The sequence below is a fragment of the Ctenopharyngodon idella genome, chromosome 14 (genome assembly GCF_019924925.1).
Source record: "Ctenopharyngodon idella isolate HZGC_01 chromosome 14, HZGC01, whole genome shotgun sequence".
NCBI classification, from domain to species: Eukaryota; Metazoa; Chordata; class Actinopteri; order Cypriniformes; family Xenocyprididae; genus Ctenopharyngodon; species Ctenopharyngodon idella.
This window is the reverse complement of record NC_067233.1, coordinates 29,895,369-29,909,242: the sequence shown is the minus strand read 5'-3', so window position 1 is coordinate 29,909,242 and position 13,874 is coordinate 29,895,369. Positions and strand designations below refer to the sequence as shown.

Here is a 13,874-nt window from a genome sequence, read left to right as displayed (position 1 = left end):
GTTTAGCTATTGGGTAGAATTAAGAATGTAGAATAAGGTCATGCAGAATAAGGCATTAATATGTGCTTAATAATTACTAATAAATAGCCAATATTCTAGTAATATGCATGCTAATAAGCAACTAGTTAAAAGACCATAAAATAAAGTGTTACCCATATTTCAAATAACCCTTGTTGCTGAAATAAAAGTTACACAGGCTACAGATGGCACATTTGAAATTAGATTACCTAAATGACATAATTGACATAAAATCCATAATGTTTGTAATAGTATCTATTCAGTGTGTTATCAAAAGGTGTGATGAAGTATGACACAGTCATGAAGTTTTGTGTAGAACAGAGTTTGCCAATACAGTAAATGTTCTCACTGTACCATATGACTGAAACATACTGTAGTTGACCTTTACAGATGAAGGGTGAGTTACTGTAATGTGGCAGTCTCTATACCATATGCCTCTGTTTACAGTGTCACATGGCATGGTTTACGGGGACTCTCCATAGGCTTAATGGTTTTTATACTGTACAAACCGTATATTCTATCCGCCTACACCAACCCTACCTCTAAACATACCCATCACAGGAAACTTTCTGCATTTTTACATTTTATAAAAATATAATTTTATATTATTTATAAGCTGTTTATAAGCTGGGGACCCAAAAAAATGTCCAAACACGGTCTAAAATTACTGGTATTACCATCCTTGTTGGGACACTTGGTTCACAACACAGTGTTTACCAGGACTACACACACATTTTGAAAATTGTAGTCATCAATAAATTGCTAATAATAAATTGCTTATAATTCATTACATTTGATTATCCATATCGGAAATTGCAAATAATTTCTATAGAAACTATGCCTACAGAATCAATATATATAGAAACCTATAGGTGTACCAAATGATTTAATGTTTACCAATACGTTCAGTTGGATTAAATAATAAACAAATTAATTAAACTGAACGAGAAGAAATGCAAATCAAAAGTTTGATAGTAATCGCATTATGAAAGGCAGTTACTGTGAATGAAACATTTATATAGATGAAACACTTATTTTGTGTAGTGAAAAGGATACTTTCTGATTTTGTGCACTCAAAAAAATAAACTTTCAATGTTGTTAGTTTCACTCAAACCACCCTTGTTCACATTACTTAAAAAACTCATGTAACTACATGAACGTAATATAACTGCGTTGTTTCTACTAAAAATTAGTATTGTCAGCTTTACTTAGTAAGTGTTTGTTCAGTCAACTTAACATTGCTGAGTGAAACGCACAAATTAATGTTGACATAACTAACTGGGCAGTGGTTCCGTAGTTCCCAGCATGCTTTGCAAGGGACTGCATTAGGAGATTAAAGTGTTATTTTATGTGTTTTTCAGTAAAGGGAAAGATGTTGTTAGTTTATGTTAGTGTTTAATGTTCAGTTATGTTGGACATTTAGAGTAGTTTCTGTAATGTTTTTTTTTAATTTTGTGGTTACCATTATGCAGAAGAGTGTTGCCTGTGTTTAGGCTGTGAGCCTCATATTTGCTTGTTCAGGATAGAATTCCTGCTCTCAATTCAGTTGAGTTTGTTCAGTGAGTTATTTTTTGAGTGCATTTTGTAGAGCAAATAGTTCTTTTAATAAGGTTAATTAAGTCAATAAATGTGTTCACCTTACGTAATAAACATAATATTTATATGTGCAGTTTACATAATGTTATGTAACAGTGACATTCAAATGATTTGTATTTACTCAAAGAAATTCTGTCAGCTTTACTTGAATTTCTTTTGTTCATACAACTAAATTGTTATTAGTACAAATTACTCAATATAGTTGTGTGGAACCACTTGACACTTCTTTTTTAAATACATCCAACAATTAATTTTTTTTGAGTGTGTATTGTGCTAACACAATTGAAAATATGCTGAAATGGTTGAAAAAAGTGCACTTTTGATGATCTGTTGTGATATTAATACTAATAGTTTTGAAAATTTACCAGTTGCTTGTGAAAATTGCACCAAAGCAATTAAAAAAAAACTGTATTTCAGCAACAAGGGAGATTTGAAACATGTATCTTGCATTGTTTGCTATTGAATGAACTGATTGTTAAAAGTACTAAACTGAAAAAAGATCATACTGTTGTGTTTTCGGTGATTAAACCAAATGTTCTTATCACATATCACAATGATCTTGTGTTTGAAACCGTGATTATGTGGAATAAAAATATGTACAACTAGAATGAGATCAAGCATGAGATCAGGTTTTGAAAGAATGACTAGCTGTGTTACAAGTGTGATCAGTTTGGATTTTTGTACTAAGAGTTTTGCAAATGTACACCTTACTTGTGAAAATCGTACCAAAGCAAAGAAAAAAAAAAAAAAAAACTGTATGTATATAGTATTTACTGTATGTATGCTCTGCATGTTTTCAATTGTTATATATTTTTCCTAGTGTGTAATGTCATCATTTAAGACCAATAAACTTTCTTTTCATATCCCAATATTTTATTAGACAGCAATTAAGCACATTTGAAAAAAAATCTCATACATACAGTTTATATAAATATACAAGCATACATTGCAAAGATAATTTTTAAAGGCATTTTCACTCAACTCTGGTTGAATTGCTCATTGATATTTACTCTTAATCAACAAAGTCATGATACATTGAAAGAATACATAAATAGCAATAAATTTAAAAAAAAACAGTTCAGTATTACAACACTTTTCAACCTTCAAAAGCATTGGCAATTACACAGTAAATTCACACAGCACTATACAGTAACAGATTTTTGAAGCTAATGCTCACTTAATATGTGAGCATTAGCTATATAAAATATAAACTTCATGGTGATACTTGCTCAGAATAACTGATAATGCAGTTGAGCAGGTGAGATCAAAATTGACTTATTTACATGTAAAGTTGTCAAAGTTTTCTCTTCATGTGCAAAATTAAATTTCCTTCACTTTAAAGACAACAAATAGAGGTGCTGTCGAAGCTGACGTTTGTAGTAATCCTATAACATGTTGCTTTTTACTCGTTCAAAAATCTGCCTCACTTTCAAAGCAGGTACACAGCCTTCACGGAGAATGCTGATAGTTCCTGAAAATGAACATAATGCATGTTATTATTAATAATGGAATACATATATTATTATGACAGGATATCAGCTCTTTGGGGTATCAGTTTACCTTCATCAATGTTGAGGCAGTTCACTACAGTTGATGCCACCACCTCATTAGATTCTCCATCACATAGGACTCCTTCAATCTTGTGGCCCAGACGGCTGTTTCAGGACAAAAGAAAACAATGCTCCAATTATCCCTTGAGACCAGCAATCAAGGGACACTGCCAAATCTAAGATGTGTTTCTATCGCAAAGTAATTCTTGTTTTAATATAAAATGTCACAACCAGTGGTGAATACATCCTTCCTAATAATGAAGTTGGCTTCTGAAGAGGTATGCTTTAATATAAGAGGTAAACCTTTGATCGTAGAACACACTGCTAATTAAATGAATGGATCAGTGTGCCTAACAGTAGAGTATTGTATTTTGTTCTTTCAAGGTAACAGCCTGGATTATGTCAAAACCCAAAACCTTATAATAAACCCTTGTTTAGGCTACATTATTTATAATTTAATACAATTCCATGTACCATGCATTTGATTTGTGGAGTTTGTATTCACTCACAGTACTTACTTGATCACCATATCATGATGGGTACTGTCAGCTTCTCCACTGGGATTGGCTGATGTAATGGCCAATGGACCGGTGAATTCACACAGGTGAGCAGTAGCAGTGTGGTCAGGTACTCTTATCATAATGCTTTCTCTGGTCCCCACACGGTCATATGCGGGACCCACACCTGCAAATAATATGACCAGTGAAAATGACTGGAGAGAATTCATAATCATCACAGATTCCTGAAAATGTTCTCTCAGTAAAGTTTTAATTTGGTTGGTTGATCATCCCAAGTTTGATCCTAGAGTTTGGGTTGGGTTTAAATACAAAATGTTAATGTGTGTTTATAACCTTACCGAGTTTAAGGAGCCATTCGCCCTTTGGGACAATGCAACTAATGCCTCCTGGGTAGACATTTCTCATGAACTCCCACAGCAGAGGACTGAAGGGAGGTTTGGCTGCCACAAGCTGCTCAACACTTGAGATACAGATACAAATCGGCTTTTCCGCAGGACGGTCCTACCGGAAAGAAAGGTTTATGGGTTAGTGGGTCAGTTGACAAAGAGCAAAGGAAGCTGATCATTTGTAAAAGAATATTATATGTACTTTGATAGAGTAGATCTTCTCAATTGCACTGGGGTTCTTGCATGAAGCAGCCAAGGCATAGACAGTATCTGTAGGGATGCCACACACTCCATTGTTTTCCAACAATTTTGCAATCTTGAGCAGTCCGCTGGTTTCCCGAGACTTAGCAATAAAACATGGATATGTGGTCTCAGATTCCTTCTTTTTCTTGTTCTTTGAAAAAAGCAGATCCGTTAGTCAGTAGGAATTTGTCCAACCATGAATGTATAACATAATTAAACTTCACAAGCATTTTGTCATCATTGATAAATATAATACCTTGATAAGGGAAGGTCCAACTGGTATTAGAGTCTTGGAGAAGATACCGTTCACAAGGGATGCTAGCATGCCATACAAACATATGATGGCGAAAATTGCTAGCATAGCGACTAAAGAAAGAATTTCAAGAAAATGTGAGATAACTTTTACATATTATTTCATGTAGTTACATCTTTATTCTCCACAATCATTTTCTGTACTGTACCTTCTAACTGATAGGGCAGTCTTCCAAAAGTAGAGAGGAGAAAACAAACTATGATGACCTCCATGACAGTGGTCAATGCCAAAAGAACTAGATTGCCATAGGTTGCTGTAAAAACAAACAAAAAAAAAGTCCAATTCACAATGCTTCAAATGGGGAAAAAGTCAGATGTGAGTGTGTGTTATGTATTAGTAAACAAACCTACCAATTAGAATCAAGAAGGCATTAATGACCAAGAATGCTATTGCCCCAGCTGCAAATCCGTTTGCTGACTCTGTGGATATTTGCAAGCGATGTCCTGCAGGAAAAATACATCATCTAAGAATTCTACCCAAAATTTTAGCCAAGTATTTTTTGAATGTTACATTTTCATACCTGCAAACCTAAACCAGCTCCAAGTTGCCCAAATAGCCACGTAGAATGAGGGAATGACAGAGCCGAATCTCTGGCCACCTTGTACTTGTAGTCGACTGACATAGGCCTGGATAATGGCTCCTGGGATGAGTACCCAGGGAACAGTCAGGTCGAAAAACGCCAGTCCAGACTGACCGTTGTGAATGGCTGAGAGTGCGGCCACTCCATTGGACAGATAGAATAAAGCATCTGGGAGCTGTGAACCTTTATCCTCAGGCTCATCCAGTTTAGATCTCCTGAGGTAACTGAGATATTTCTGCAGGGATTCAGTGGAGACAGGTTGGGGTCCAACTGGAATCAAGGACTTCTCAGCAATGGTGTTGATGAGGCGTGCAAAGGTGCCATAGAAGGACAAGAGAGTGAAGAGGGAGCAGGTCACTCCAAAAAAGATGTAGTACCTGTCGATGGGAATCTGGGAGATGGTTGATATGGTCACCAGGACAAAAAATGAATTGTGAACTAGCTCAAGAGTGTCTTTGTTTAGACTTGTGATGCAGAAAACCAAAGCAGCAGACAGGAAGAACCAGTTGCCAACCATGGCGTGCCTTACTTCACCAGCTTCAGTCCGGCCAATGGTTACAGACACCACATACTCTTCCCAGGTCTTCACCAACCAAAACACGCAGTGCAGGCCAAACTTGGTTGCATGGTAGCAGTCTTGACGCAGATATGCATAATAGCTAGATAAAAGCTGAGCAGCAGAATTTATGCTTATCCAGATGGCAGCTACTGGGATGGACGGGAAGTAGCCAAAGGCATAGAAGGCGAATATAAATGGTGAGACTGTGTCGCAGAAGAATCCCAAGGCCATAGGTTCAGCATATTTTGTGTTCTTCTTCTTCTCTTGGCCCAGGCTTTGGGAGCTGCTGGCATTGGTGGTTCCTAGGAGCAGCACATTAAAGAGAGGGTTTCCAAAACCCTTTAGCACGTAGCGTTGGGCCAATCCCTTGATTAGCAGGGCCTGATGAGCCATATATGGCAAAGAGCAGGATTAGGAGCTCCAGAACCCCAGAGACCACTAAAGCCCACCCTGCTACCAGACCCACAGCCTCAAATATTAGTGTGAGGGTGATGGCTCCAAACACAAAGGGCATGATGTAGTTTACTGTTGCCGAACAGAAGGCCAGAAGAAAGGAAAGTAGGATGTAGGGTACCAGCCCAGCTATGGCAGACTCCTTGATGTACATTGGAATGTCGGTTTTATTGACACTAGTGTTTGTGTACAGATCTTGAAATGTGCCGTTTATCATTGCTGATTGATTAAATATGTTTGGACTTTGTTGGTTGGCACCTAGAAAAATTCTTGTGGCCCCATAGCTCCCCCACAGTGCTGCATATCCTACAAATGACGTTCCACTCAGATGGTCATATTTTCGGAAAGACAGCAATCCTGCCACAAGCTGACACACTCCACCAATCAGAATGAGATGAATGCCTGTATAAATTAACATAAGATGCAAAGAAAGGGATGCATGATGTTCATGTAAGCAGTCTAGTGTATTACACTAAACTGAACCAGCAAAATTGCAAATAGGTTTCAATTATTTTCTGCTATTAGCATATAGATGTATAATTCTTACAAGTTGTTAAATTAAAATGACAATGACCTGCTAATATGTTCTCCACTCCCTCTGCAGGAACGCCAGTCCTGGCCCCATGGAAGTTCTGCAGTAGGACAAGGAAAGCACTGATGCCATTGGCCAGGAGCCCAAGCACACCTGGCTCGCCATAAAAACTTGCCGGGAAGCCACTTGCTGATGCCATGAACTTCCCCTAAGTGTAGTTTTTTCTGGTAAGATTAAGTTGGGTAATCAGGATATGATGATAAAATGTTCAAACATTAGTGGTAAAACGATAGTCAAATCATCTCTGAAGCATTAATAATTAATTCACAGTGTGCTTTAATAAGTTTACCTGATTTTATCATCCCAAATTAGTTGACATTATTAACGTATCTACATTAATAAAACTGACTTATAGCTGATGGATATAATCCATATAATCAGCATGCTAAAATATTCTGTACTTTTAGTGGTGATTACATACTTATACTTCTCTTTTAATTTATACATTTATAAAATGAAAAAGGCAAGTTTTGTCATACTCTACGTGCCAAAACTCTTATCTCTTGAGTGTGCACTAAACAGCCTATTTATGGGTGTGTTTACTTTCACATTCTCCCTCCCTTCCGTAGGTAAGCAACACAGTTGTCTTACTCAGCAAACAGCTAAGCAGGAGGCAAAAGCTTTTTCACATAGTGGATGTTTTAGCCTTCAGACATTAAAACTAACACTGCCTCTCTGACACAGATGTGACTCTTGGCTGAAGAATTATACTATTACAGTTCAGGTGGCGGTACAATGACAACTGAATAGATCTGTTTCATCTCAAACAGCCAGCAGACAACAGTCAACATACATAGATTGCTGTCTGTGGACAATGCTTGAGGATAAACATGCAGTAAGTTTGAGTAAACTTTTATGTCAACTTTTCAACATGTTTTTAACGTATCATAACGTAATCAACTGAGTGAGCAATGAAATGTTAATGTTGCTGTATACATTTATAATATTATATCTTACAAAGTGTGTGTGGTCTTTGTGAGGACCAAATGTCCCCACAAGATCAAAAATTTCTAGTATTACTACTTTTGTGGGAACATTTGGCCCTCACAAAGAACTGTTCACCAGGACCACATTTTTTGGCCCCCATGAGGAAAACAGCTTATAAATCATAATAAATTGTGTTTTTTGAAAACGTAAAATGCAGTAAGTTTCTGTGATGGGTAGGTTTAAAGTCATTATAGATTTAAAAATCATTATGTCTATGTCTAAAACATGGAAACTATATATATATATATATATATATATATATATATATATATATATATATATATATATATAATATGAAGAAATAAGAAACTTACCTAGTGAAGAGCCTTGATCTGTAATGCAGTATCGAGATGCTTGTGAAGAATGCTTTAATTTTATAGAAACATACTCAGTGGAGCTGGGAGGAGTTACGGTGATGTCAACCAACCCATGCCCTCATCAATTATGACATCATTGACCCTTTCATTAAACAATTTGTTTCCTGCTGAGAAATCCCACCTATGAACCTAAAATTAGCAAAACTTGGGAAATCCAGCCTGGTTCTTCTGTGGGTTCAGTGGGTGTGTCATTGTCTTTTGTGGTCCAGTACTATATAAATACATCATCATCATCACCTACCTTCAATCATTCCATCTCTACACTGAGATAGGCAAAAGAAGACAGCCTTTCTTCAACTTCGAATCAACAAACAGAGATATCAAGCATCTTCATATCCAGACTCTGACCAAAAATTAGCAACATGCTTTCGACTGTACAGGTAGATAAAATTTTGTGCTATCATGTTGTGTCAATGCTGTGTAATTTCTAGATTTATTTGTGATTACTAGATGTATAAAGAAAAATAAAACACTGTACAAGGTTTATAAATTACAGATTTATAAATTATAAATTAATTTTTTTTTTTTTTTTTTTTTTTTACAAGAAGTGTTCATATGTTTTTTTAGGTTTCATAGAAGAAAAAACTTTCAGAAAATATTATTAAATAAAAAAGGTTTTACATTGTATTTGACTAGGCTTTTAGCTGTACTTTTAAGATACACTTAAAAAAGAACAAAACATACACTATATACTAACTATATATAATGTATGTACACACTATACAGTTGAGACACTCAAACATAACTGTTTGTACACAGAGATCTACCAGATACCTGTCTGCTTTTTCTGCTGCTCGAGGACTCCATAAGTCTGCACTAGATGGTGAGCAAGCTCTACTTGTCACAGCCTTATTTTCAGTGAACTGCTGTTTGTTAACTCATGACAGAAAAGAAAAGTGAAAGTCTAGACTTGGAATTTAGATAAACATTTATATAGAATGACTAATCGACTAATCTAGAATATTCATTGGCACTCAAGATGGGTGCTATCCAGAAGTGTAAATAGTTTGTTAATTTACACTGTCTCTCGTTTGTTTATAGTGGCAGAGCGTCCTGCCCCTGAGGAAACAGTGACCAGCAGCTTCGGCAGGTTTATTCAGAGCGTACAGCCAAGGCATCTGTCACCAACCGTGCTGCAACGCAGCAAACGCATGATTCTGGACAGCATCGGAGTTGGGGTTTTGGGAAGCACCACTGAGGTGTTTGAACTTGCCCTTCAGCACTGCCAGGTAAGGCACAATGGCAAAACAAAAAGTAGTACACTTTAGTGAAAACAACCAATGTTTTCCATCATTAAAAAAAACAAAATTTTTCAGTAGAATTGAGTGTTGCCAAGACTTTACAGAGTGCAATTCTTCCCTGGACATAGTTCAGCATGACAGAAGTAATAGTGTCCATGTTTAAGCAGTGATGTCAGGGCATTTCTAATGTGCTTGTTGATGTGTGAATGAGTTGGATCTAATGACCATTCATTTATCTTGTTCCCCAAGCACATGTATGCTTCTGATGACATCAGCTTCGTCTATGGGCGCCAAGGTGTGAAGCTTTCCCCAACCCTTGCAGCTTTTGTCAATGGAGTTGCAGTAAGTATTATCACATCATGTGTATCGAGTTGTAATCGTAGTTCTTAGTTTCTCTTACACTGGCTGGATGTGTGATTCAACACCCTGGACACATACTCAGTGTTTCTCCAGAAAGTCCTGTTCTACAAGTCCTGAAAATTAGTATCCAGCCAGAATGTTAATGAAGTGTTAAACTTGTTTTGTAACATTCAGCAGCATTTTTGTCATCCAAATGTAGTAATGAGAAAAAGAAAGCTAATAAGTCATGAAACCTCAGCACTGTGGAACTTTTATGGACTACAGAAACATACATGCTGCTGTTGGAAAGTCTGGTGTGAACCCTCTAAATAAACTATGTTTAACAGGAAGTGTTTCAGATTTTAGAAACTAGACAGACTGTGTTATTGGGTCTTGCTCATGTTACCGCCAGTCATGCACAACTTTTTCCTTTTTCCTTGTAGTGTTTTGGTTATGCTAGAGAAGCTGTCTGAAGGTCATGACATGGTCTTCTGAGACTTTTGTGCAATGAGATTTAGAAACACAAACCATCATCCCTGAACAATAGAGAGACACTCTAGACCTTGATTGACATGTTGGCTTTCCACAGGCTCACTCGATGGACTTTGATGACACTTGGCACCCAGCAACCCACCCCTCTGGAGCAGTACTGCCTGCTCTCCTGGCTATAAGTGACATGTTGCACAAGAACAGCAAACCAAGTGGGCTTGACTTTCTAACCGCCTTCAATGTGGGCATCGAAATACAAGGTCGACTGATGAGATTCTCCAATGAGGCTCACAACATCCCTAAGAGGTTAGAGTCAATTTCTATGTCTCATTCTTAACTAAAATGACTGAGAGCAATAATTATATTTTTAAGCACAGCAGCACAGCCTGAATATGGCTGCATAACAGCATGGGTATTCTCTGAGGTTATACACAAACATAGAGCTAGGTGGGTCAGAACAGTGCAGATTCCATCTGAAAGGTTGTCAAAGCTCCTTCAGACATGTGTTTATGCAGAGCAGTTATGTTTGTGCTCCAAGAATATAGTTAAACACTTATAATTTGTTATTTCCTGAGTACTCTGAAAACAGAATCCACCTGGGTTCTAGAATAATGTCTGGTGGCTATAATGTGACAAAAAATATAGTGATTTATTTAGTACAAGAGAATTTCATTGGAGCTTGCTATATTTTGATATTACTATTTCAGACTTTTAGGGCATTTTCACAAGGCAAACAATAGAAAAGAGAGTAAATATTTCAAATACTCATTCTGAAGAAGGAACAGAGCCATATTTAAAGTCTAGGATTGGCTCTATTGACTTACCAAAGTATTCAGAGGTGGTCACAACACACGAAATAGTGTGTCAAATTGAAGATTGATACATCACAGAGTGACCTCTTACCTGAAATAAAACAACACAAACTTTAAAGCTTCAGGTTTGCAGCATTACAGAAAAGTAGATTGATAGTAGATTGTATATTTTAACATTATATTATTATTATATGTCGAATTTATGTTTTCCGACCTTGTGTACGCTAAGCGTTCACATCAAAATTGAAGCATTCTTTAGGCTTTAAACTACTCAGTAACCACCTAACAACCACACAGAACACAAAACACCCTTGCACAGTTGTGGAGAGTTTTGCACAGGCAAGCACCACTTATATTCTGATCAGCTTATGTTAAAAATGTAGACAGTTTTGTGGCTTTGTATTGTCTTGAGAATGGCCAAGAGCTGATATCAGCTAAGCTTGTAAAATAATCACTATGCTCTTTCTCTGTCTTCTCCATAAGGTTCCATCCTCCCAGCGTGGTGGGCACTCTGGGTAGTGCTGCAGCCTGTGCTCGCCTCCTCTCTCTGGATCGCAATCAGTGCAGTAATGCCCTGGCCATCGCTGCATCTTTGGCAGGCGCACCAATGGCTAATGCGGCCACACAATCCAAACCTCTTCACATCGGAAATGCCTCGCGCCTCGGGCTCGAAGCAGCCCTGCTGGCATCTCGTGGGTTGGAAGCAAGTCCTCTGGTCCTGGATGCAGTGCCTGGCGTAGCTGGCTTCAGCGCTTTCTATGAAGACTATGCCCCACAACCCATCGGTTCTCCTGAGAAGGATGAGCACAGCTTCCTCCTAGAGAGACAAGACATCGCTTTCAAGCGCTTTCCTGCACACCTCGGAATGCACTGGATTGCTGATGCTGCCGCTGTTGTGCACAAGAACCTGGTTGGCCTGAGAGGAGGCAGCATTTCTCCAAACCTGGTGCAGGATATCCTCCTTAGGGTGCCGCTCTCCAAGTACATCAACCGCCCATTCCCGGAGACAGAGCACCAGGCACGGCACTCCTTCCAGTTTAATGCCTGCACTGCCCTGTTGGATGGAGAAGTCACAGTGCAGTCCTTCCACCCAGAGGCCCTCCAACGGCCCGAACTTCATGCGCTCCTCTCCCGTGTCCGTTTGGAGCACCCCCACGACAACCCAGCCAATTTCAACATAATGTATGGTGAGGTGGAGGTTACCTTGGTAAGTGGAGATGTCCTACAAGGGCGCTGTGACACCTTCTACGGCCACTGGAGGAACCCACTTAGCCAAGAAAGCCTGCAGAAGAAGTTCCGTAACAATTCAGGCACAGTTCTGTCCAATGAGAGGGTGGAGAGGCTGATCGAAGCTGTCGAAGGCCTGGACCATCTAGATGACTGTAAACCACTGCTAGCTCAACTGCAGTAAACAGCTTGGTGCTTTTATTACAACATGTCACCAATAATGCAATATGAATATAGAATTTTTGTGAAACACAACTACTTGTAGAATTTATTTAATAGAAGTACTGCTCATAACATATACTCTCTCTTGATGTACATACTGTAGACTAACAGTACAAACTGTCTTATTTTCCTGCTGTGCATTTCTGTTTTCATGTTTTTACAATATTTATTTATACTATTTCTCAAAATGACAAAAGTTAAATATGTTTGTAAATATAGTTTGTCTTCTATGCTCTTTTTTAAATACTGTATAATAGAATCTTCCTAATGACTTCTGCTTTATGTAAGATGTTGTTTAGATTGAAACTCAATAAATTTTAAAACTTATTACTTTACGTGATGTCTTATCCACCATGCATTTTGTCATATAAACACACATAAAATTGAGAAAAACACTTTACAATAGGGGTACATGTATAATCATGTACTAATTCCTGAATTAATACCTAACTCAACATGAACTAATGATTATTGAAGGCATGAACTAATCATGAACCAATGAAGAGCTATAACTGGAGTCATATAGATACATGCATGAATAATGGCAGTCTTAATGGGTTAGTTCACCCAAAAATGAAAATTATCCCATGATTTACTCGACCTCAAGCCATCCTAGGTGTATATGACTATATTCTTTCAGACAAACACAATCAGAGATATATCCTATATATTCTAACCTATATATCCTTAGTCCTCCAAAGTTTATAATGTTTGTGAATGTGGGGCCACGTTTTGAAGTAAATAATAATGCATCCATCCATAAAAAAAAGTAATCCATACAACTCCAGTGGGTTAATAAAGGCCTTCTGAAGCAAACCGATGCGTTTTTGTAAGAAAAATATCCATATTTAAAACTTTATAAATTCAAATAACTAGCTTCCAGCAGACAACTGATTTGAGGCGCAAAACGTAATGACGAACGCGGAGGCGCAGAGGATAGAGCAAAACAAATCACCGGTCACAGACCTAGATCAAGTCTAAAATGATCATTTTTAAAGAGAAATTTGTTGCACAGCCGTATTTGTTTGAACCACGAGATGTGTCTAAGCTTATAGTACTCCTACATCCTGCGTCATACATTGCATCAGAGGATTACTCATTTGGAGCAAGTCGACTTGCGCATTCTGCGTATAGTCGTCCGCCGGAAGCTAGTTATTTGAATTTAGAAATTTTTAAGTATGGATATTTTTCTTACAAAAACGCATCACTTCACTTCAGAAGGCCTTTATTAACCCACTGGAGTCATATGGATTACTTTTTTTTATGGATGGATGGATTCACAACCATTATAAACCTTGGAGGACTAAGGATATTTTTAAATATATCTCTGATTGTGTTCATCTGAAAGAAGATAGTCATATACATTTAGGAT

At 37.6% G+C, this 13,874-nt stretch overlaps 2 protein-coding genes and 1 long non-coding RNA gene across 3 annotated transcripts in view; 2 read left to right on the top strand and 1 right to left on the bottom strand.

Annotated features, from left to right (window-relative positions):
• The window catches only part of LOC127494726 (uncharacterized), a 578,474-nt gene that overhangs the window by 268,143 nt on the left and 296,457 nt on the right, over positions 1-13,874 (top strand). The gene's annotated exons all lie outside the window — the stretch shown is intronic.
• On the bottom strand, positions 2,467-6,961 carry si:ch211-153b23.3 (uncharacterized). The gene is made up of 10 exons (XM_051860826.1): positions 6,791-6,961; positions 5,145-6,618; positions 4,975-5,067; positions 4,773-4,877; positions 4,568-4,677; positions 4,271-4,462; positions 4,021-4,183; positions 3,683-3,848; positions 3,175-3,269; positions 2,467-3,085 (listed from the first exon to the last, which is right to left on the bottom strand). Exons 2-10 carry the CDS (start codon positions 6,154-6,156, stop codon positions 3,000-3,002), a joined length of 2,022 nt encoding a protein of 673 aa, XP_051716786.1. The 5' UTR covers positions 6,157-6,618; positions 6,791-6,961; the 3' UTR covers positions 2,467-2,999.
• irg1l (immunoresponsive gene 1, like) lies at positions 8,410-12,829 on the top strand. Its single transcript, XM_051860839.1, has 6 exons — positions 8,410-8,552; positions 8,932-8,995; positions 9,214-9,401; positions 9,663-9,755; positions 10,342-10,547; positions 11,537-12,829. The coding sequence occupies exons 1-6, from the start codon at positions 8,535-8,537 to the stop codon at positions 12,462-12,464; spliced, it is 1,497 nt and encodes a 498-aa protein (XP_051716799.1). The 5' UTR covers positions 8,410-8,534; the 3' UTR covers positions 12,465-12,829.

What these genes read in the sequence shown, in the direction of transcription:
- si:ch211-153b23.3 (XM_051860826.1), bottom strand. Translation starts at nt 6,156, where the DNA reads ATGGCTCATCAGGCCCTGCTAATCAAGGGATTGGCCCAACGCTACGTG. An exon ending in CGAATGGCTCCTTAAACTCG is followed by an intron (nt 3,849 to 4,020) that starts GTAAGGTTATAA and finishes TATTATTTGCAG; the next exon opens with GTGTGGGTCCCGCATATGAC. An exon ending in CTGCCTCAACATTGATGAAG is followed by an intron (nt 3,086 to 3,174) that starts GTAAACTGATAC and finishes GTTCATTTTCAG; the next exon opens with GAACTATCAGCATTCTCCGT.
- irg1l (XM_051860839.1), top strand. An exon ending in CCATAAGTCTGCACTAGATG is followed by an intron (nt 8,996 to 9,213) that starts GTGAGCAAGCTC and finishes GTTTGTTTATAG; the next exon opens with TGGCAGAGCGTCCTGCCCCT. An exon ending in TTGCCCTTCAGCACTGCCAG is followed by an intron (nt 9,402 to 9,662) that starts GTAAGGCACAAT and finishes TTGTTCCCCAAG; the next exon opens with CACATGTATGCTTCTGATGA.